This window comes from Capricornis sumatraensis, chromosome 21 (assembly GCF_032405125.1).
Source record: "Capricornis sumatraensis isolate serow.1 chromosome 21, serow.2, whole genome shotgun sequence".
NCBI classification, from domain to species: Eukaryota; Metazoa; Chordata; class Mammalia; order Artiodactyla; family Bovidae; genus Capricornis; species Capricornis sumatraensis.
In genome coordinates this window covers 45,043,879-45,064,959 of record NC_091089.1, presented here as the reverse complement: position 1 = coordinate 45,064,959, position 21,081 = coordinate 45,043,879, and the positions used below count along the sequence as shown (strand labels likewise).

The following is a 21,081-nucleotide window of genomic DNA, read 5'->3' as shown; positions in this document are numbered from 1 at the left end:
CAACTCTTTGCAGTGTTGTGGACTGTACCTCCATGCTGCTTTCTCTTCATCACACTCTCTTCCGATCGTATAAATCTTTCACTTTTTACCCATTTTTAAAAATCATGTTAACTTTGTTTTCTTTCAGTTGAGTTCTGACAGTTGTTTAGGACACGAATCATTTATCAGGTATATGTTTCTGGAAATATTTCCTCAGTCTATGGGTTATCATCCTTTTACTAGTGTCTTTGCAGGAGCAGAGTTTTTAATTTTGATGAAATATACTTCATAGTTGTTCTTTTGTGAATCATGCTTTTGGTGTGGTAGTTAAGGATTATTTGCCAAGCCCAAATTCACAAACATTTCCTCTATATGTTCTTCTCAGAGTTTGTTTTGCCTTTGGTGTTAAGTAGTCCAGAATCATTTATTGAAATGACTGTGTTTTCTTTTGCATCTGTTGAAAATCATGACCATGATTATATGGTTGATTTTATATATAGACTATTCTATACAATTTGTCTTTTCATCTTTATGTCACTGTCTTGATTACTTATAGCTTGATAATGTCTTGAATTTAAGCAGTGTCAGACTTTCTTTTTTCTCTTCTTTTTTTCTTTTAATTTGAAGTTGTTTAAGCTATTCTAAGCCCTTTAATTTTCCATATGAATTTTAAATCAGTTTGTCGATGTCTATAGCAAAGCCTGCTGGGATTGAATTTGTATGACAGAAGAGTTGGTGTTGAATTTTTTATCATTATTTTTAAATTTTTCCTTGAGAAGAATTCACTTATGAAACCATGCGAGTCTGAAATTTTCTTCATGGGAAGATATTTAAGCACAGATTCAATTTCTCTAATAAATATAAGATTCTCAGGTTATTTCTTCTTGAATGAGTTTTAGTAATTTGTGTCTTTCAAGGAATTTTCCTTTGCATGTAAGATGTCAAATTTATTAGCATAAAGTTGCTAATAATTTTGAGTTTGTTTTCTTTTGAATATTTGTAGAATCAGTAATGATGTTATTTAATTTATTGCAGAGAATAATTACTTAATTTATTCAGAGAATTTGTACTGTCTTTTTTCCCTATTCAGTCCACATGTCCACATTTCCATGATTATTTTTCTTCTGCATAAAATAATTTTTCACATTTTTTGTAGTGTACCTTCTGGTGATAGATAATTTTGCTGGGTATAGAATTCTAGGGTAATAGCTTTTATTTTGCTACGTTAAAGATGTTCCCTCACTGTCTTCTCACTTGTATTGTGTCTGACAATAAATCTGAAGTTCTTATTATTCTTACTTTATATATTAATATTGATGGAAAATTGCACTCACCTTCCTGATAACTGATTCCCTGAATTAAAAAAAAAGAAAAAGAAACAAACAAAAAACCCAGCTTTAACATCCATTCCATGATTGAGTTTGAAACTGATTAACGTTACCATATTTCCATGATACATGTCCATTAAAATATATTCATGTTTTCCTAAAATAGAAAATTCCCAAGAATGGGAAAAGCTTATACTTTTTGTTGCATCACATTACAAGGACACTTCATGGAAAGCCGTTTCCTATGATGTAAACCTGAGAAACTTAGGGCTTTATCCTAGAACACATAGAAGCATTTTATGTGGACTTTACAGAAGAAGATCTGGGCTTTAGCTAGACTTCCGCCAACTGTTTCCTTTTCTAGATGTTTGCTTCTTCCTGGAGGTTCTTAAGCTACAACTTTTCCTACAGAAGATTTCTTGCTTTCCCCTGTTTGAGCATGCCCCCATAGATGAATTATCCAACCTTTTTCCTTCTGTATCTCTGACCTTTCTGACACTCAATGAAACTCCTTGGTCACTAGTTTGCAGGTTTCTCTTTCGTGCCCTTCAGATAAATTAAAATGTAAGAGCCAGCAACTGGCTACTCCAGAGGGGAGTGAGATCCCTCCCATGGGGTCAGTGAGGCGCCCCTGTGCCCTTCCGAGGTAATGCCTGCTGCTCTCATGCTCAGAAAGTGAAGTGAAGTCGCTCAGTCGTGTCCGACTCTTTGGGACCCCATTGACTGTAGCCTACCAGGCTCCTCTGTCCATGGGATTTTCCAGGCAATAGTACTGGAGTGGATTGCCATTTCCTTGTCCAGCAGATCTTCCCGACCCAGGGATTGAGCCTGGGTCTCCCGCATTGTAGACAGATGCTTTACCATCTGAGCCACCAGGGAAGTCAAAGGGGTGGCGCAAATCACCGCTCTGCACCAACCATCCAGGCAAAGCAGTTCTATGGAAGGAAAACTTGATGACCACCTTCCAAAGGATGAACAGCTCAGAGCACATCTCCTAAAATCATTCCGCCATATTTGAGTAGTTTCCCACCATCATGAATTCTCTGTGATGACAAGGATAGTATCTTATTTGTTTGCACATCTTTGACAATAACTATAATGCTCAATAGACTCAGGACTCAGCACTTGAAAGGACAAATTTACTAAATGTGTCCTGTAGTGGAATCTTCCTATGACTAATGCCCTTTCCTGAGGGTTTCCTGATACCCTTGGGGTTTTCCTATTTCACCACTTACTGCACCTGAGAAATGGAGTGGTGTGATTTGAAGCCAGCAGACCTGGATACATAAGCCCTACCACATACAAACCTTTGTATTCATTTGTGCCTCAATCTACATGTGTAATGGAGCCAATAGCAGATTCCCAGCAGAGCTGACCTCAGACATTCAACATAGTGCCTGATTTATCAGAGGAACTGCAGAGTTGGCTTGCGTCTCCTTCTTTCTGCCTTTGTAAGTTCATTGGTTATTAACTATGTAGGGCTTTAAAATGAGGTATTCAAATCCATGCTTACATTATAGCTACTTGGGGAAAATTATGTTTGTGGGTAATAGAAATGCCCACATTTGATATTTCTCATCCTGTGCTCCCAACACGGAAGGCTGCATGTTTTAGGGACCGAACTTGGTCTTGTCATAAGAAGCTGTATGGGATGACCAACTGGTCCTGGGAGTCCTGGTTCTGACTCATTTCTACACTGCTCTCAGAGGTGAAAATGTGTTTAGACACAGAAAATAGGCCATAAATCTAGAACATACACTGCATATAAATGTTCTTGAGATGTGGCATCATCTCAAGTAGGGTAGTGGGCCTTTAATGGTGAAATGGCAATGAATTTCCACATGGCCTCAGTGTGTTCATTAGCTGTCTCCCTTCTGAAGACAACACACCTTCTACCTGTGCAAAATTGTCCCGTGGACAGACTGCTTTTATTATAAGTCAGGGTTCCGTGCATGTAGGCTTAAGCCCAATTACAACAACCTGGCAGACCGTTAAGACACACGTGTGCCAAAAAGGACTTCAAAGGCATGATACAGAGCCCAGGGGACTCCATGCAGTTTTTCCAAGCTTAAGAAAACAATGTTGTGCGGAAACTGTCAAACTCCAGTTTCTCAAAAACGTCTATGGGTTTGGCATGGAAATGTGTTTAAAGCATAAGTAGGAAACTAATGAAAAAAGACGTTAAACATTGGCTGTGTTTTTCATATGATGCAATACAGAGGGGAGGGTGGTTGGAAGCCAGAGCAGCAAGAACACGTGTGTAAAAGTGGTCTGTCCTCACCCAGATGGGCTGCTGTAAGGACAGGGGAGCATCTTGCTGGGAGGACCCCTGAGAGCTAGATTCAGTCTCCTTCCAGCAAAGACATTTGTCGAACTTTGGGGAAATGCCTTCAGGGGAGTGGAAGCACAAACCTCATTTTCTGTGGACATCTGACCTGCCTTGCCTTCTTGACAGCGTGTCCTTGCTTTTATTCATGTGTAAAACTAATTCTGTTTCCCACCTGCCGGCAGTTAGATTTTTGGCCTTTACTTGTGCTGACTGCACCATGGGGTTTTGGAGAAGGAGGAGGTTCTGTCCCTGTCTGCTGGTGGCCCCCCTTTCTGAAGGGTCGTCCCCCCTACACCTGCCCCACCCTGTGACCCCATAATGCAGGATGCTGGACACACCAAGCCACAGTACAATTAAATTGTGAATAACAATGATAGAGAAACATAGTAACAGCATCACAATAGAAAGTACATCTTGTGAAAGGGAATCACAGACTTCTCACCAGAAATTACACCAGTCTAAATGCAAGAGGACAACATCCTTCACATTATCCTGGAAAAAAAAAATCAAGGTATGATTTTATATCTAAAGGTATATATGATATACCTAAAGGTATGCTGCTGCTAAGTCACTTCAGTCACTAAGTCGTGTCCAACTCTGTGCGATCCCATAGACAGCAGCCCACCAGGCTCTCCCGTCCCTGGGATTCTCCAGGCAAGAACACTGGAGTGGGTTGCCATTTCCTTCTCCAATACATGAAAGTGAAAAATGAAAGTGAAGTCGCTCAGTCGTGTCCGATTCTTGGCGACCCCATGGACTGCAGCCCACCAGGCTCCTCCGTCCATGGGATTTTCTAGGCAGGAGTACTGGAGTGGGGTGCCATTGGTATAATAAAGGTCAAATAAAGATGTTCTCAGGTGAAACTGAGGGTGTTTGGCACCAGAAGATCTTCATGACACACGGATATATATTTTTTAATATTAAAGGGTGTTTTACAGACTAAAGAAAGTGATTCTTGGTAAAAACTCGGAGTTACAAATAAAAAGCTTCTGAAATAAGATTCGTCTCTTGACTATCTCTCGGTGAAGTTTTGTGAAGATATTGTGTCAACTGGTTAGTGAGGGAGTATTTGATTGGAGAATATGCCTCCAGGTGTCAGTATGAAGGGCTCGGATCGTAAAGATCTCTGAGCTCTTGAAAGAAAAGGCTAAATTAAAAGTGTGGTGTCTAAGGTCACGCTTGCAAGGATGGCTCCATCAAAAAACTTAAAACATGGCAGGGATGTACATAAATTGGAGCCCTGTGCATTGTTGGTGGGAACATAAACTGATTGTAGCCACTGTAACCACAGTACAGTGGTTCCTCAAACAATTAAAGAGAGACCTACCATATGCTCCAACGATTCTACTTCTGGGTATATGGCCAAAAATATCAAAAGTGGGATCTTCAAAAGGTATTTGTACACCTGTGTTCATGGCAACTTATAACAGCCAAAAGGTGTAAGTCTCCATCCTTGGAGAAATGGATAAAGAAAATGTGATCCATCCATACAATGGTATATTATTCAGCCTTCAAAAGGAAAGAAATTCTGACACCTGCTGCACCAGTGAATGAACCTTGAGAACATTATGCTGAGCGAAATAAACAGTCACTAAGGAACAGATACTGTGTGAGTCCACTTAGAGTCTACCAGGTGCGTAGCATAATCATCTTGATGGAGACAGAAGGCAGGATGGTGGTGACCAAGAGCGGAGGGGGAAGATGGGGTGGGGTTTTAGTGTTTAATGGGGACAGGGTTTTAGTTTTGCAAGATGACAAGTTTAGAGATTGGTTGTACAATAGTGTGAATGCAGTTAATACCCCTATACTGTACACTTAAAAATGTAAGATCATAGATTCTGTGTTATGTGTGAGATCCATATAGGAGATTGCAAGGAGAAAGTCACTCAGTTGTGTCCGACTCTTTGCAACCCATGGACTATACAATCCATGGAATTCTCCAGGCCAGAATACTAGAGTGGGTAGCTGTTCCTTTCTCCAGGGGACCTTCCCAACCCCTGGTATGTTATCTGTATTTTACCACAAGTTAATGTTTTAAAGTGGGGGGTTATTTTCAGTATTATGTATTTCCTGCAAATGGCTGGGTTTCTGTATTACCAGAGACCAGCAGATGTGATCTGGAGTGAACCTGAAAACAGGTGGAGGTTTTATAAATCTGCCAACATGTACAGGGAGAAACAAACACCCAGCCAAGTCATAACCACCATGTGCTGTCAAATGTTGGGAGTGCTTTGGAAGGGGAGAAAAATCACAAAGCAAGTGCTCCATGGAGAGTGGAGAGACAGCTGTGCTCCCTGCCAAGGAGGAGGAAGAGAAGTAGGAATCTGATAAGAGTGGGGGTGGGGATGGTCACTAATATCACCCTGGCCTCATGATAATAACTGCAATATCTCAGAGGTTTTACAAGTGGAGAATTCATAGTCTTGGAAAACCTTAAAGCAGCAAAAAATGGGACATCAAAGTCACAGGAAGTTAACATGTAAAAGCTACAAATGATTGAAGCTTTCCAGGGAGACTCACTTGACATGTAAAGTGAGTCATTCACTTAGTAGAGTCATTTCTGAGAAAAAAATTCATATAAAATGAACTTAATGAATCACATTTACACAATTTCCCATTATATAATTTTATCTGATTATATAGTAGAAATCTACATTAAGAAAACACTTATTGACAATTGAGACATAAATTTCTAATAAGTGTACAAAGATTTGGTATTAACTAGATTTTTGAACCAGAGGAAAGGCCATCTGGGTAATGTTGGTATGAATTTTATACATACACAAACATAAAAATGTATGATTTAAAGATGCATATATTATATATAGGGCATCCCTGGTGACTCAGACAGTAATGCTGCAATGCTGGAGACCCGGGTTCAATCGCTGGATTGGGATGATCCCCTGGATAAGGGCATGGCAACCTGCTCCAGTATTCTTGCATGGAAAATCCCATAGACAGAGAAGCCTGGTGGGTTACAGTCCATGGGGTCACAAAGAGTCAGACACAACTGAGCAACTAAGCACAGCACAGCTCATGAATGTGTCAGACAAGCTGGTTGTATTCTGTGGATCAGAGCCAGATCTTTGTTGCATCTTTTTATTTCTCTTTTGTTTTTAAACAGGTTGTTTGGTATCAAATCAGTCATTCAGACGGACTGTTCCAGCACATGGAAGATCATTGCCAACCCCGACCTGTCCTGGTACCACCACGCCAACCCCATCATCCTGCTGGTGATGTACTACACGCTGGCCACTCTGATCCGAATCTGGCTGCAGGAGCCCGTTGTAAGGACCAGAAGTTTTCATGGTCTTGTCTGCAAAGTAGCAGGAGACTCCGGGGAAAGGGTTCGTTCCTATCAACTGCTGACTATAGTATATGCTGAAATAACTATAGTGTTCTTATCAGAGTGTTTTGTTTCCACACAGAGCCCTAAGCAAGTACAGATTCTATCAGATCAAAGACCAGCTTCCCTGTGTTAGCATGCCCCAGGCTGCTCAGAGGGCTGGTGGTGAGGGCAGTGAAGCCTCGTTTTCATTGAGCACTCACTAGTTGCCAGGCCAGGTGCTGGGCTGTTTACGTACAGGTGCTGTACCCATCTTAGAGATGAGGAGACCAGGGGTAGAGAGGTAAATCACGCACTTGATGAACAGTAGAAATCAGATTCAAGCCCATGTTTGCTGCCAATGCAAGGGTCTCTGACCACGCAGACTGTTGTCATGGCGACTGGAGTTTCCTAAAGCTTAGACCTCTGACCTCTGATGATATGATGGAGGCTGACCACCCAGACTGTTGTCATGGCGACTGGAGTTTCCTAAAGCTTAGACCTCTGACCTCTGATGATATGATGGAGGTGTCCCCACTCTTGGTGGTGCAGTAACCCCCAGGGTCAAAGGACAGGGCTGAGGACTGGGCTGTTCCCTGTGGGGTTATTCGTAGAATATGGTATGTTGGGGCACCATTAGGGAGGACAGCTTGTGGTCCCTTTCTTTTCCTTTTCAGTGACAGCAACTTCAGTCCCTTTCGTTCTCCCGAAATGACTATAAGAAGTTCAGCTGTGAGGGAGACAGGTGGCATAGACGGGGCTGCTATGCAAAACCTCATGGCCACGTGCCGAGCGGGGTAGGGGATGCTGGGATGGGGGCAAAGGTGAGATCCCAGGCTGGCACTTGCTCCCCTCCAGCTCCATCCACCCGGTCAGAAGCCAGGCTACCAGTGTGTACTGAGGACCAGCCAGCATTTCAGACCCTAGCCTGGGGCCACAGGTAGAACATCGGCCCAGAGGAGGTGAGGGGATGAACATTTTACAAGAAGAAAGGCAGCCCCCAAATATGTGAGCAGTTGACGGCACAGGCGTCCTTGTTTGCTGGGGGTCTGCCTACCTCCCTGTGTGTAGGGACCCTCAGTCTGGCCCACAGTACAGGCATCCTGTTTACAGGGGTCTCAGGTCTCACTTTCCCTGGACCCCGAGACAGCAGTGGTGACAGGATGATTCTAGGCTCACAGAGAATCCCAGTCACCTTGGTTACCTTTTCCTCCGAGTCTCTTCTAAGATATGAGGGCGCCAGTAAACCCCTTACAGTGTTGCTGCGTTTCCTTCCTGCACAAACACACAGGTATGGGTACATGTAGACGCACACATAAAACTGTGTGAAAGAAGTAAAAATGTGAGAACTGCTCTGAACAACGTCTTAGGCAATAATGGAAATGACCTTAATGCCTTCAGGTTCGTAAGAGTCCCAGGTGCCCCTGGCTTTCCCTTGGTGCCTCAGGCAGGAGCTGCTGGGCTGTTCCAGCCTCTCAGGCCCTGGAGACTCTCAGCCTCCTTGGCCCCAGGCTGTCCAGGAGCCAGGGAAGGCAGAGAGTGGGAAGGACAGGCCACATGCCGGGCCACACAGTCCACAGGAGGTCCTACCCTACAGCATCTGCGGGTGTGTGTAGAGCAGGGTCTCATTCATACCAGGTCAACCCTTGGCGGGGGGTCAGTGTTTTAAAGGGGGCTGGCACTCAGGACTTCCTCACCAAGGCGGTGATGGAGGGCAGGTGCCTGGTTGTATTAATATCATGGTTCCAGGTGCCCTGGTAGGATTCATGAAAAACATGAGTTCTGCAATAAAAGTCTGTGATGTAAGTTTGAGAAAGAGAGGAGCAAGTGTCTGGAGCTGAATGTAAGACTCGGGCTCCCTGGGGTCTGGTGCTCTGTGTGGATGCCAGACCCCGGGAATTGGCAGCAACACTGAGCGCTCTCCCTCTGCCCACAAATCAGTGCGTGTAAGCGCCCTTTCATGGGGCATCTTTGTTGGAAACCATCCTCAACCACCAAGGGCGTACTGATCCTTCCTCTCTCTATCCATCTCTCCTGGACCGACTGTCTGATTTAGGCCAAGGTTCAATTAGGCAAGTAGCAGTGTTAAGCAGTAGCTGTGTTTTTGCTTAATGTTGCATGTAAGCTCTAGATGGTTCTGCCTTTAGTGAATGTCTCTTTCATAAGAGTCCCCTGGCAGGTTCCATGTGCAGTTGTGGCCTCTGTGGACTTTGCACGGCCCTCCTCCTGCCGGTCAGAACATACATGGAGGCTCGTAAGGAAGCATGGGCACCTGTTCCTGTAATTCACAAGCAAGTCTGCTGTCTCCGCGTTTACAGGGTGGGCTTTTGGCCATTTGTGAAGTGTCTGGATGAAAGCCCGTGTAGGGTGTACATTACTTTAGGAGATCAGCACGCGGGGGCAGAGACAAGCAGCCCTGTCTGGGCTCCCGGGCTGCTGAGGGACCTGCTCCGGAAGCAGGGCTGTCCTGTGGGTTATTCTGTGTCTCAGGTGCAGGAAGAGAAGACCAAGGAGGAGGACAGAGCCCTGGCCTGCAGCCCCGCGCCCATCACGGCCGAGAGGAGGCGGAGCCTGTGGTACGCGACCCACTACCCCACCGACGAGAGAAAAGTAAGCCGCCAGGACAGGGGTTGTCTCTCGTTTATTTTCTGCTTTTTATCATATTGCTGAATACAGGCCATGTGAGTCCACGTGCAAACCCAGGTTGCTCAGTTTACAGGGGCTGTTTGATGGTGAAGGTTAAGATCAGACATGGGAGCCCAGTGCTTGGAAAGGAAATCCCAGGCTCTGTCAGATCCAACCTTTTTACAGTTCAGTGCTTCCCCTTGAAGCCTCTCAATCCCAGAAAGAGAGAGTGGTCTTAATTTTTAAAGATAATTTTGCCTTTAAAGCAAAAAAAAACAAAAAAAACAAAGCGATCCCTGGCCCTGGGCAGTGACAGCCTAGGAGCTGGGATGCGCTGTGGAGAGTGATTCTGTGTTGGGTTGGCCGCCGTGGTGACCACGACCGCTCACACAGCCACTCAGGGGACACCAGCCAATCTGCGTGGACATGAAGAAGGAGCACCTCCCTGTGTCAGGGTCACAGTGTGGGCGCCGGGGCCGAGAGCACGGCTGGGTGCTTCTTAAGCTTTTCACCATTTGTTCACTGTTTTCACCATGCCCCAGCCACTGACTTGTTACAGTGACCCATTTGCAATGTTTGGACCACAGATGCTCACACTTCTCTGGTGAGGTCATACTAGGAATCAAGCAGGAGATTCTCTGATTGACTCAGTGGCAGAGTTTCTCTAAGACACTTGGTCCTATCTGTGCACCTGCCTGTTGAGGGCCGAGAGATGGGGGAACAGTGAATGAACTTCTCAGGGCACTGCAGCCTGGAGGAGCAGCCATGGTGTCCAGAGACGTCTAGTGTCCTGGAGCCCTTTTGTCCCATCACACACGTGCCAGACCATCCTGCTCAGGTCACTAAGCCATGATATCCATGGAGACAGCATGAAAGTTTCCAAGGTGAGGGCAGTGGACCATGGCTGGGGACTCCCAAGACCCTTCCTGGGATCCACGGGCTAGAAACAATTTTTGTAACGACATTTAAGAGATCTGCCTTTCGGCTGTGCTGACACTTGCTCTGATGGTACAAGAGCTCCCGCCATGGCAGCAGCAGGAAGCTGACGGCCACGTGTACACAGGAAACAAAACAGAAAGGTCAGTTCCACTCAAGAATACTCTTGATAAACCAGAAATAGTCTTCGCTTTTCTTAAATCTCAACCGTGGGGCACACGCTTTTTTAATATTCTGAGTGACGTCAGTGGAAGACCCCCTGAAGTCCTGATACCTCGAGGAGGAGAAGTGCTTGGCTGGTGATTGGACCCAGCTGCCATCCATGTACCACAGGTCTACGTGCAAGAACAGCTGATGGACAGTTTGGGGGGTTCAGGCATGAGCTTTTGGCAGACAATTACTGGAAAATAAATGGAGTGGTCTTTTGAGCACAACATTAAAGATATACAAAAGCATATTTTAATAAGACAACACCATTCTTTTCACTATTTTTAAAAAGATAACTATTTAGATAAAATTATTCATGTGAACAAGCCAATTTTTAATGAATGAACAAATGAATATTTTTAATGCCGCAATTTTAATTTCTAGCACAATAGATATTGATGGGTATGACTCTCATAAGTAAAAGTCTTCAGGATCTTCAGTGATTTTTAAGAAAGTAAGCAAGTTCTGACCCCAAGGTGAAACAACTGCTAGTTCAGCAGATGCTTGTTATTGGGGAAACTGGACCCCCCACCTCTAATACAGCTGAAAGTCACTGCCATGTCATAATTCTTCTGTTGTGGACAGTACGCAAATCTTAATGCCAATCTGTACTACAAGTCAAATTTTCTTTATTATGAAACTTCAGTTCCTTGAAAAGTCAACACTTTCAGAATCCTAGAGATATCTCAAAGGGTCTTAGAAGTCTAAAACCAAGCAGCAATTCTGTGAGAACAAAACACTTGAAAAACAACATCAACTTTTTCAGTCATGTGGTTAGTGACTGCTTGTTTATTGTGATGAAAGACAGCATCAGAAACTGGAAATGGTTACAATAAACAGCAGCCTCCAGCTGCATCATTGTCCCTTTATGTTTTGCACTGTGATGTTAACACACTTGCATGCTCCCGGCTGAAGGATCGAGTGCACGCGTGCTGAGACTTTGTAGCTGTGTGTAAACATCACATCGCTTTCTGCTCACATATTAACATGCTGTCCTGTATTCCTTTTGCAGCTTTTATCCATGACTCAGGATGACTACAAGCCATCCGACGTTAGTATACGCTAGAATTCTCATTTCTGCGCGCGTCAGTGATGGAAAGGGCACATAAATGGAATTAGCTCCTCTGAGTGTAGTTTAATGCTCTATAAAATTTTCATACGTTTTTGAATACTATTTTGCAGAAATTATATCTGATTTATTGCTGTTAAAACATTGACTCATATAACATGAGCTCGAGTATAAACATATAAAACATATTTAAACTTTTAAAAAGCCACGTTGGAGGGCTTTTTCTCAAAAGGCGTTCTGCTCTGCAGATATGCCTATTCTATGATTTGAGTAGAAAGTCTCACACGTCTGTGGACACACATGTGTATGTGTGCATGTCTATGTTTATATGTATCTGCATAAATAACAAATTGTAAAGCCAAAGAGACCAGAGGGAAAAAGTAGGAGAATGTATTTAGTGTATGATATGCTACAACATGGAAGTTGCAGGCTACAGTGTCAGGGAGAGACCGTAGGGTTGTAGCTAACCTGAAACTTTGCTGGTCCCGAGGGCCACGTGGCGTATGGGGCAGGTGGGATCAGGCTGGGGGAGGGGGAGGGGCGAAGGCAGGCAGCAGCTCCAGGCCAGAACCCAGTCTGTCTGGAGATCCTGTAGCTGGAGGCGGGCCGGGAGCTGAGGCTGGAGGGAGACCAGAGCAGGCCCTGAGCCCTCTGCAGCCTTTCCAGGCTTCACGCTTCACACGGAGAGCAGGGCACACAGTATGGGCGGAGCAGAAGTAGTCCAGCTCAGGTTTGCCTTGTTCTGTGTGACTCTGTGGGGCTGGGTTTGGACGGCGAGCAGGGCTGTCTTGCTGGCTGGCATCACTGCCCACAGTGCTCAGCTTCCCCTCGGCTCTGCAGCGTCCAGTGTGCCCACCTAGTAGAGCAGAGGAGGGGGGTCTGTGCGGGAAACCAGAGCTGCTGTCCCACCTGCCTTTGCCCCATGCCCCCGGCAGGGCCTGCTGGTGACCGTGAATGGCAACCCCGTGGACTACCACACCATCCACCCCAGCCTCCCACTGGAGAATGGCCCCGCCAAGGCTGACCTGTACTCCACGCCGCAGTACCGCTGGGAGCCCGCCACTGCCTCCCCTGGTAAGGAGCCTGTGGGACCACGGCCTGCAGAGCTCAGCATCTCTTGTCTTTGGTTTATCCTTCATCGGATGTGGTTCTCTTTCCTTTTCATCTCTAGGAGAGGTGTTTTCCTTCCAGTCAGTCTGATGAAGCCCATTTCCTTAGATTCTGTCTAGATTTTGCCCCTATATCCTGCTCTGTGCATTCTGTCCTTGGTACAAAATAAGTGACCTAATGGAGGTAAGGGCTTCCCAAGTGGCACTCATGGTTAAAAAAAAAAAAAACCCGCCTGCCAATGCAGGAGACCTAAGAGACACAGGTTCGATCCCTAGGTTGGGAAGATCTGGAGAAGGGCATGGCAGCCCACTCCAGGATTCTTGCCTGGAGAATCCCATGGATAGAGAAGCCTGGTGGGCTGTAGCCCATACGGTTGCAAAGAGTCAGACATGACTGAAGTAACTGAGCACAATGGGAATAAACTTTGAAAAATAGAAGGTAAAATATTATTTGAAACAAGTCATCTTGTTTGCAGTGTTAAACCTACATGCATATCTGTGTTTTTGTCTTTTTGTAATTTGATTCCACTATCGCGGTCCATAGTTTTCCTGGTTAGTGTATGAATGTTTTCTGGAAGAGTTCTTTTTGTCTAATAAGAAAACCAAGAGGCCCAAAACTTTGACTAGACCTTTCTCCCTTTTCCCTCAGTTTAGCCTATTGAAGCACTAGTGGTAAAGAATCCACCTGCCAATGCAGGAGATGAAAGAGATGTGAGTTTGATCCCAGGGTCAGGAAGATCCCCTGGAGGAGGAAATGGCACCTCACTCCAGTATTCTTGCAGAGAGAATCCCATGGACAAAAGAGCCTGGTGGGCTACAGCCCATGGGGTCACAGAGACATGACTGAATGACTTAGCATACAACAATCCTGTTGAAAGAGAGCTGCTTGTTACTAGAGAGGACAAATTTGTGCTTGGGATGCTTATATGAAATTCACCTATGTGCATAAATTGTCATATAAAATAATCTGTCCCTCTAGAAAAGAAGGAGGAAGATAATGATGAGAAAGAAGAGTTTGAGGAGGAGCGGAGCCGGGAGGAGAAGAGGAGTGTCAAAGTGCACGCCATGGTGTCTGTGTTCCAGTTTATCATGAAACAGAGCTACATCTGTGCCCTCATCGCCATGATGGTGCGTATGCGCCAGAGTCCCGACTTCCGCTTAGATTCCACCCCACACCTTGCTCTGTCCCTGGGATAACGTTAGCGCTGGCGGGATGGTCGGTGCTCAAGCCCCGCTGGCTCCAAGCTCCACTGCCTCCTCCCACCAGTGCGACTTCATCTTCCTGATGTCTTGGCAGACAATGGCTGCTTCTGTTAATTTTTCATAGGATCTTTGTACTATAGATTTCAAAACCATGTCCTCCTCTATGCCACTTAGCCTGATTTTAAATATTAATACCTGTCTCTCAAATTAACCTATCAAATCAGACTGTCCCCTGTTTTTCGGATTTAAAAGGACATGTCGGTAGTTTTTCTATGTGGCTTTGAAGGTGTTCACAGTTAACAAAGGCCACTTTTATTTCTCTCAGATGATGAGGGTTATAGTCACATCTTGGATTTGAGTGAAACTATTACATTTGAACTGGAACAAATGCTTACCAGCCTGAGCACCAAACACTGTGAGTCCCCAAGAGCATTTTCCGGTTGTGACCATCTTCCCTGGAAGCTCCCCTCGGCAGCAGACTTTTAATCACAGCAGATCTCTTCTTTTTAGGGCAGTCCTAAGCAGCCGGGTCTGTTGGGATGATAGGCATCTTTATTCAAAAACACACAGTGCGAATATTCCATACCTTCAGATGATCCTAGAACTGCACACAAGAAAGAATGTGAAGCAGATTCTACCCCCCAACAACTGAGGGTCGTGTGTGACTGAGGCCTTAAAAATGAGAGAAGTTTAACAAAACGTTCCCAATTTGTTTTCCTCCCTTTTTCATCCAAACAGGAATAGTGTACAGGGAAAAAAAAAAATTCTCCTGGAATTATAATATCTGTGCAGATTACTCTCCTGGGTCATCGACACAAAAGTGGCAAGGTCAGATCTGAATTTCGTTCTGGGATAAAGGTATTAACTATTACTGACCTCTGGTGGCTCAGCGGTAAAAATCTGCCGGCAATGCAGGGGACCCGAGTTTGATCCCTAGCTTGGGAAGATCACCTGCAGAAGGGAATGACTACCCACCCTAGTATTCTTGCCTGGAAAATTCCATGGACAGAGGAGACTGGAGGGCTACAGTTCTTGGGGTCACAAAAAGTCAGATGCAACTGAGCGACTACCACTTTGATGGCACCATTTCCAAGGAATACTATTTTTCATGAAAATAATTCATGACTTAATAATGGCTCTCAGTTTCTCACTTAATTTTAATAAAAGCAGTTTTAATTTCCATTTTTAAATTTCTGTACGTTTTAAACAACAATTTTAAATAACTCTGTACTTTAAAAAACTAGCTTTGATTTAGGACACATTTGCAAGTTGCTGAGAGGAAGTATTTGTTCTGTGCTGACTTCATTCATTTATCTTATTTCTCTCAATACTTATCTGCTTTCCAGAAGCAAAACAGACATAAAACATTTCAGACTTTGCAATAACCCTTGAAATTCATGATAGTCAAGAATATGATTGAACTCAGCCTCAACTAGAAAATATTTTTTAAATACATTTGTGTATTTTTAATTGGAGGATAATTGCTTGACAGCATTGTATTAGTTTCTGCCATACGTCAACATGAGTCAGCCGTAGGTATGCATACGTTTCCTCCCTTCCGCACTTCCCACCCACCTCCCAGCCCATCCCACCCTTCTAGATTGTCACAGAGGCCTTTTCACAGAGATTTGGTATTGAAGATTATGGTAAAAGAGGATAGATTTCTTGAGGTTGATGATATTCATGAGCCTGACTTTCTAGAATGTTCTGGAAGCTGCCCTTTGAGATGTGTTCTAGGTCTGCCAGGGTTTGGTGTGACTGGAGGATGTCCTGCCCCATACAGGACAGAAGCTGAGGCTGGGCTCTCTGTTAGCCTGGCTTTACTACTGGGGTGCAGACACCTGACACCTCCTCCTGGCGATTCCCTGAGTCCTATCACGTTTGTCTTCCCGGTGGGTCAACTAAGGGGACCCTTGAAGCCAGCTCATCTGCTGACCCTGTGGTCCCACAGCCTCCATTTCTGAGCCCAGCTTGGCCACACTCACCCAGCACCTGGGAAAAATAGCCGATCCCAAGCTGATTTGGAAGAATGGAGGAGGAAGCACTTAGGGTTGCATTTCATCCAGCAAATCCAGTGAAAAGAAAGACATCTGGGCTGAAGGGCAAAGGGCGCAGAGTGAAGCCGTCCCCACCCTCGCTTGGCCCTCTTCCCTCCAGGAGGTTGAGGGCAGTGTCGGCTCACAGGGCAGCCTTGCTGCCTGCTTCGTCCCCTATGCAGCTGGGACGTTTCCCCCACAGTTTCACCATGATCCTCCCCACTAGTGTGAATGTCACTGAACTTTTCCTTGTAGACCACGTCTAACTCAGCAGAGTGGGGACTGTACCATATACTGACTGCCCCGCTTTCTCGCCCTTCCCCCCTGGAGGCCTGGAGCATCACCTACCACAGCTGGCTGACCTTCGTGCTGCTCATCTGGTCCTGCACCCTGTGGATGATCCGCAACCGGAGGAAGTATGCCATGATCAGCTCCCCCTTCATGGTCGTCTACGGAAACCTGCTGCTCATACTGCAGTACATATGGAGCTTCGAGCTCCCCGAGATTAAAAAGGTCCCGGGTTTCTTAGAAAAAAAGGAGCCAGGGGAGCTCGCCTCAAAGGTAAGTGGGCAGGGGTAAATGGGGCAGGCCATTCAGACAAAACAACGGTAATCAAAACAGTCATATCCAAGCAGGACTGTGCAAAAGTAGGTTCCAAGAATTCAATGCTCCTTGAAATCATTATTTTCTTTTCTCTTACCCTCAAGAAAACGTTAATATAAACGTGTGGGCACTTAGAAAAACTACCCCTTCAGCTTCCAGAAAAGAATGGGAGGATTCAGGGACTCTTTGCTGGGATGAAATGTTCTTTTTCCTCCATTTCTGTGGATTTCTTCAAAATAAGGAACACTGTAGACGTAACGGGGCTCATAGAAAAATACATCTTCCTCTTCTACTTGTGCTGAGGTCCCAGGCAGGAAGGAGACCCCTGGCCCACGTCAGTTTCTAGCGCAGGTGGTCCTGTGCCTCTTCCTGGAGCGTCCCAGGCAGGAAGGCACCCCTGGCACTGGACCACATGCCCGCGTCCTCAGGAAAGGAGATTTAAAAGCTGGCGACTTTCAGATGCAATGTAGTGGGTGCCTGACGGTCTTGAGTGGATGGGCTTATGCAGCGTGCTCCCTCTGAAGGGCAGAGAAGCATAGTTGTGGTTGAACATGCTTACACTTCAGAGGCGTGATGCTCTCATCCCTGTTGTCTCCTTCCAGATTCTGTTCACCATCACGTTCTGGCTGCTGCTGAGACAGCACCTCACAGAGCAGAAAGCTCTCCAAGAAAAGGAAGCTCTTCTCTCTGAGGTCAAAATCGGAAGTCAGGAAAATGAAGAAAAAGGTAATTAGTGCGTGCAGTATGACCGGAAGAAGGGCCCCAGAGGACATCCCTGGAGGCTCTGCCTCAGACCAGAAGGAGGCCAGGCGTGGATATGAGCGGATAGATGACCACATCCCAGGGCTGAATTCCTGCCCACATGGGCGTCCACTGGAGCTTCAAAGACCCTGGGTCATTTGATACACACAGAAGTGATCCCCAGTGCAGGGCATTCCCTGGGTCCTCCAAGGTCACAGCTTCTTGATTGTTAGTACCAAGAGAATGACTCAGATCTCCCAAATTCAAATCCTCTTGCCTTTTCAAAAACGAATGTACCACAAAGTCAAAAAAAAAAAAGGAAGATTATGTTTTGATGACAGCTTCTGTAGTTTTAGACCCCACTCCATGGGTCAAATGAGAGTCACTTGCTCCCTACCTGCGTGAATGTGCCAATAAATACAATAAAATTTAATACTCATAGAACAGCTTGGAGACCATTAGTGAGGCGTGTAGCACTGTCGGAAAAGGAAGCCGTAAATGTTCTCAGAGGCAGGGCCGGTAACCTTCAGATTAACCCTGTCAGGAGGAGAAAACCAACTCATCTTTTTCTTATAGTTTCTCATTTAGACCTAAGCATTCATTGTTTTTCAGCAACAAAAGTCTTTAAGGTTTGAATCTTGACTATTTGAGTTTGGATGTCTGTTAACACAGTGATTAAATTCACCAGTTACTTTATGTAAAGAACTGCCGGGGTCCAGCCCCGGTGGATCCAGGGAATTCAAAGGGTGGACGGCGTTGGCGTGAGAAAAACTTATTGATTGATATAAGATTAGATTAAGAAACTATAGTGTAGTAGGAAGATTAAGTGGAGGAAGAGGGCTGAATAGCTTGATTTACGCAGAAGACCAATAAAATTCCAGACAAGGAATTTGCACCATCTACGTTGGGCCACCAGCGCTCACTTAAATATCTAAGGGTGCCTCGCCTTAGGCTCCCTTTCGCCCGGGTCTTAACAGCCAGGGCAAGTAAGTAGACTTGGCGGGCCTCCGCGCCCCAGGTGGAAATTCAGCCTGAAATTAAAGAGCAGAGGGAGGGAAAGGGAGAGAAGAAGAGAGAGAGAGACACGGGGGAAACCAGTCCAGTGACTGGCTCCGGCTCCTATTGTTTAGAAGGCCTTATATACCTTTGATAAAACATGGAGATCAATGGGTAACACAAAGTTATGCAGCGTTAGCAGTCCAGACTCTTATCAAAACTAGGCTTTTCTCTCTGCATACCTAATTGTATACACAAGTCTTAGGTAATTTACATCATCTTCCAGCCAAAACGGCCAATTAACATTTTACAGCCTTTTTTCTGATAAGGGTTTGTCAACCAGAAGACATTTGTGTTGATCTTCCCAAGGTCTGGTGCCACTCTCAGAAAGCACTAAATAAAGTTACATTCTTACACAGCAAAGATACAGCAACTTATAACAAGTAGAGAGAGTACAGTGATTTACAGCAAAAGAGAAGCAATTAACTCAAAAGTCTAGTGTTGCTAACATCCAAACTACTATGTATCTTTTTCTACATCATGCTTACATTGAGTAACATCCTTCCAGGTGCCTAAAAGATAAAGAATATGGAGGCCTGACATCAGTCATTGAGTCAACAGTGAAAACCCTCCACCAATATAATTTTTAACTCTTTAGAAAAGGCTCTGTATCTTTGAGATGCTTTCAAGCTTTGTGCCTCTCGGGGTTGGGGGGCTGTAAGCAATTCACAAGCGGTAAGAGGTCTGGGGAACCTGTTAGGCAAGCTAGAGAGCAATCAGAAGGGGTTAACTGAAACATCCCTTTCAAATGCAGAAGACTAAAGCCCTGAATTGACTTTTTTCCAGAGAATATCAGAAAAGTGGAGAAGCAGAGCACAAAAGCCGGCAGATTCTTATTTTTTTGGGGGGGTGGATGCTCAGGAAATTCCAGGGGGAAAACCTGAGGTCTGATTAGCCTTGCCATCAGAGCTCTTGCCGCATGACCTTGTCACGGGTGGAATTCCTCACGCTGGCTCCCGGCAAAGAACAGTTCATTTAAGATCAACAGTTACTCTGACCTCTCACCCCACGTGCATTCCCCCTCACTCTGTGGATCTCCTGGTCATTTGAATAAGTTATTCAAATGATAGGTCACCTTAGGACCACAAAGATGAGTCCTACATGTTAGCATATTTTAAAGTAAGACCAAATAAGCTTTTACTTCCAATGCATAAAATTATTTTAAATTTAGTTAAATTATAATTAGTCCTGAAACCCAATTTAAATTATATGTGGCTTTGACTCAATTTTTTCATTCTATAAAATCATACTTTCTGGTTAACATTATTGCCAATAACCCAGATTCAATAAAAGACTGCTAGAGGCACACAGCAGTCAGAATCTGAAATTGTCAGAGTTAGTTCGGTTTGTGTCATTGTTGACTGTTTATTTCTCTTGATCCTACAGTAATTATAGCTATTGGACAATGCAAGTGAAATAGGTGTTATGAAAAGCTTGTATAAAAGTATTACAAAATGTGTTTCTTTTATGTTTCAGGAAGGTTAGGAAAGTGAACTATGATTAGTTCTATAGATTCTACCTTGTTTATTAGAACTGTCTAAAATTATTTTAAATCGTACGGTAATGCCTAAAGTGTGTGGCACCCACCTCACGTGGGTAAGAGCGTGTGGTTCTGGTCCAGGGACCAGCTCCTCGTAACAGCAGTGTCTTCTGTCTTGAAGATGGTGAACAGGGTGTACAGGTAGACAGCGAGGCTCAGGAGAAGGAGGAAGGAGAGGAGCCGAAGGAGGAGCAGCAGGAGCGGAGAGAGGACGAGGACGAGGAAGAGGCAGACGAGCAGGACGTGATGAAGGTGCTGGGGAACCTGGTGGTGGCCCTGTTCATCAAGTACTGGATCTACGTCTGCGGGGGGATGTTCTTCTTCGTCAGCTTCGAGGGTAAAATCGTGATGTACAAGATCATCTACATGGTACTCTTCCTCTTCTGTGTGGCCCTGTACCAGGTGGGTGCTTGTGGCCCCCGGCTTGCCATCCTTGCATCTGTCCAGGGGTGTGCCTGAGCTTCCTTCGGCGAGGCTCTGAGTTACTGTGACCTCACGAACACATCGTGTAAAGGGGTCGATGAAGAAAATTGGTTAGGGTGGCTTCCTTGTCTTGTACAGATGAAAGGATAAAGATGTGGTATATTTATACGATGTACTATTGCTTAACCGTAAAAAGAATGAAATAGTGCCGTTTGCAGCAACATGGATGGACCTAGAGATTATCATACTGGGTGAAGTAAATCAGACAGAGAAAGACAAATACCATAGGACATCACTGACAGGTGGAATCTAAAATACAGCACAAATTGACTTATTTCCAAAACAGAAACAGACCTACAGACATAGAGAACAGACTTATCATTAACCTAAAGGGAAAGTGGGAGTAGGGATAAAAATTGGAATTTGAGATTAGCGTATACACACTACTGTCTATAAAAGAGATAGACAAAGACCTACAGAATAACATAGGGAACTATACCCAGATTTTGTAATAACCTATAAACGAAAAGAATCTATCTATATATATTATATATATAATACCTATAGCTGAA

General features: G+C 44.8%; 1 protein-coding gene across 3 annotated transcripts in view; it reads left to right on the top strand.

Annotated features, from left to right (window-relative positions):
• Positions 1 to 21,081, top strand: part of PIEZO2 (piezo type mechanosensitive ion channel component 2) — a 255,348-nt gene that overhangs the window by 167,202 nt on the left and 67,065 nt on the right. For all 3 annotated transcript variants that reach the window (XM_068993743.1, XM_068993741.1, XM_068993740.1), the window contains exons 8-15: positions 6,761 to 6,923; positions 9,452 to 9,571; positions 11,742 to 11,780; positions 12,734 to 12,872; positions 13,887 to 14,035; positions 16,477 to 16,707; positions 17,352 to 17,475; positions 20,208 to 20,488. In XM_068993743.1, coding sequence (XP_068849844.1) covers positions 6,761 to 6,923; positions 9,452 to 9,571; positions 11,742 to 11,780; positions 12,734 to 12,872; positions 13,887 to 14,035; positions 16,477 to 16,707; positions 17,352 to 17,475; positions 20,208 to 20,488 — 1,246 coding nt within the window. The remainder of the gene's footprint in view (positions 1 to 6,760; positions 6,924 to 9,451; positions 9,572 to 11,741; positions 11,781 to 12,733; positions 12,873 to 13,886; positions 14,036 to 16,476; positions 16,708 to 17,351; positions 17,476 to 20,207; positions 20,489 to 21,081) is intronic.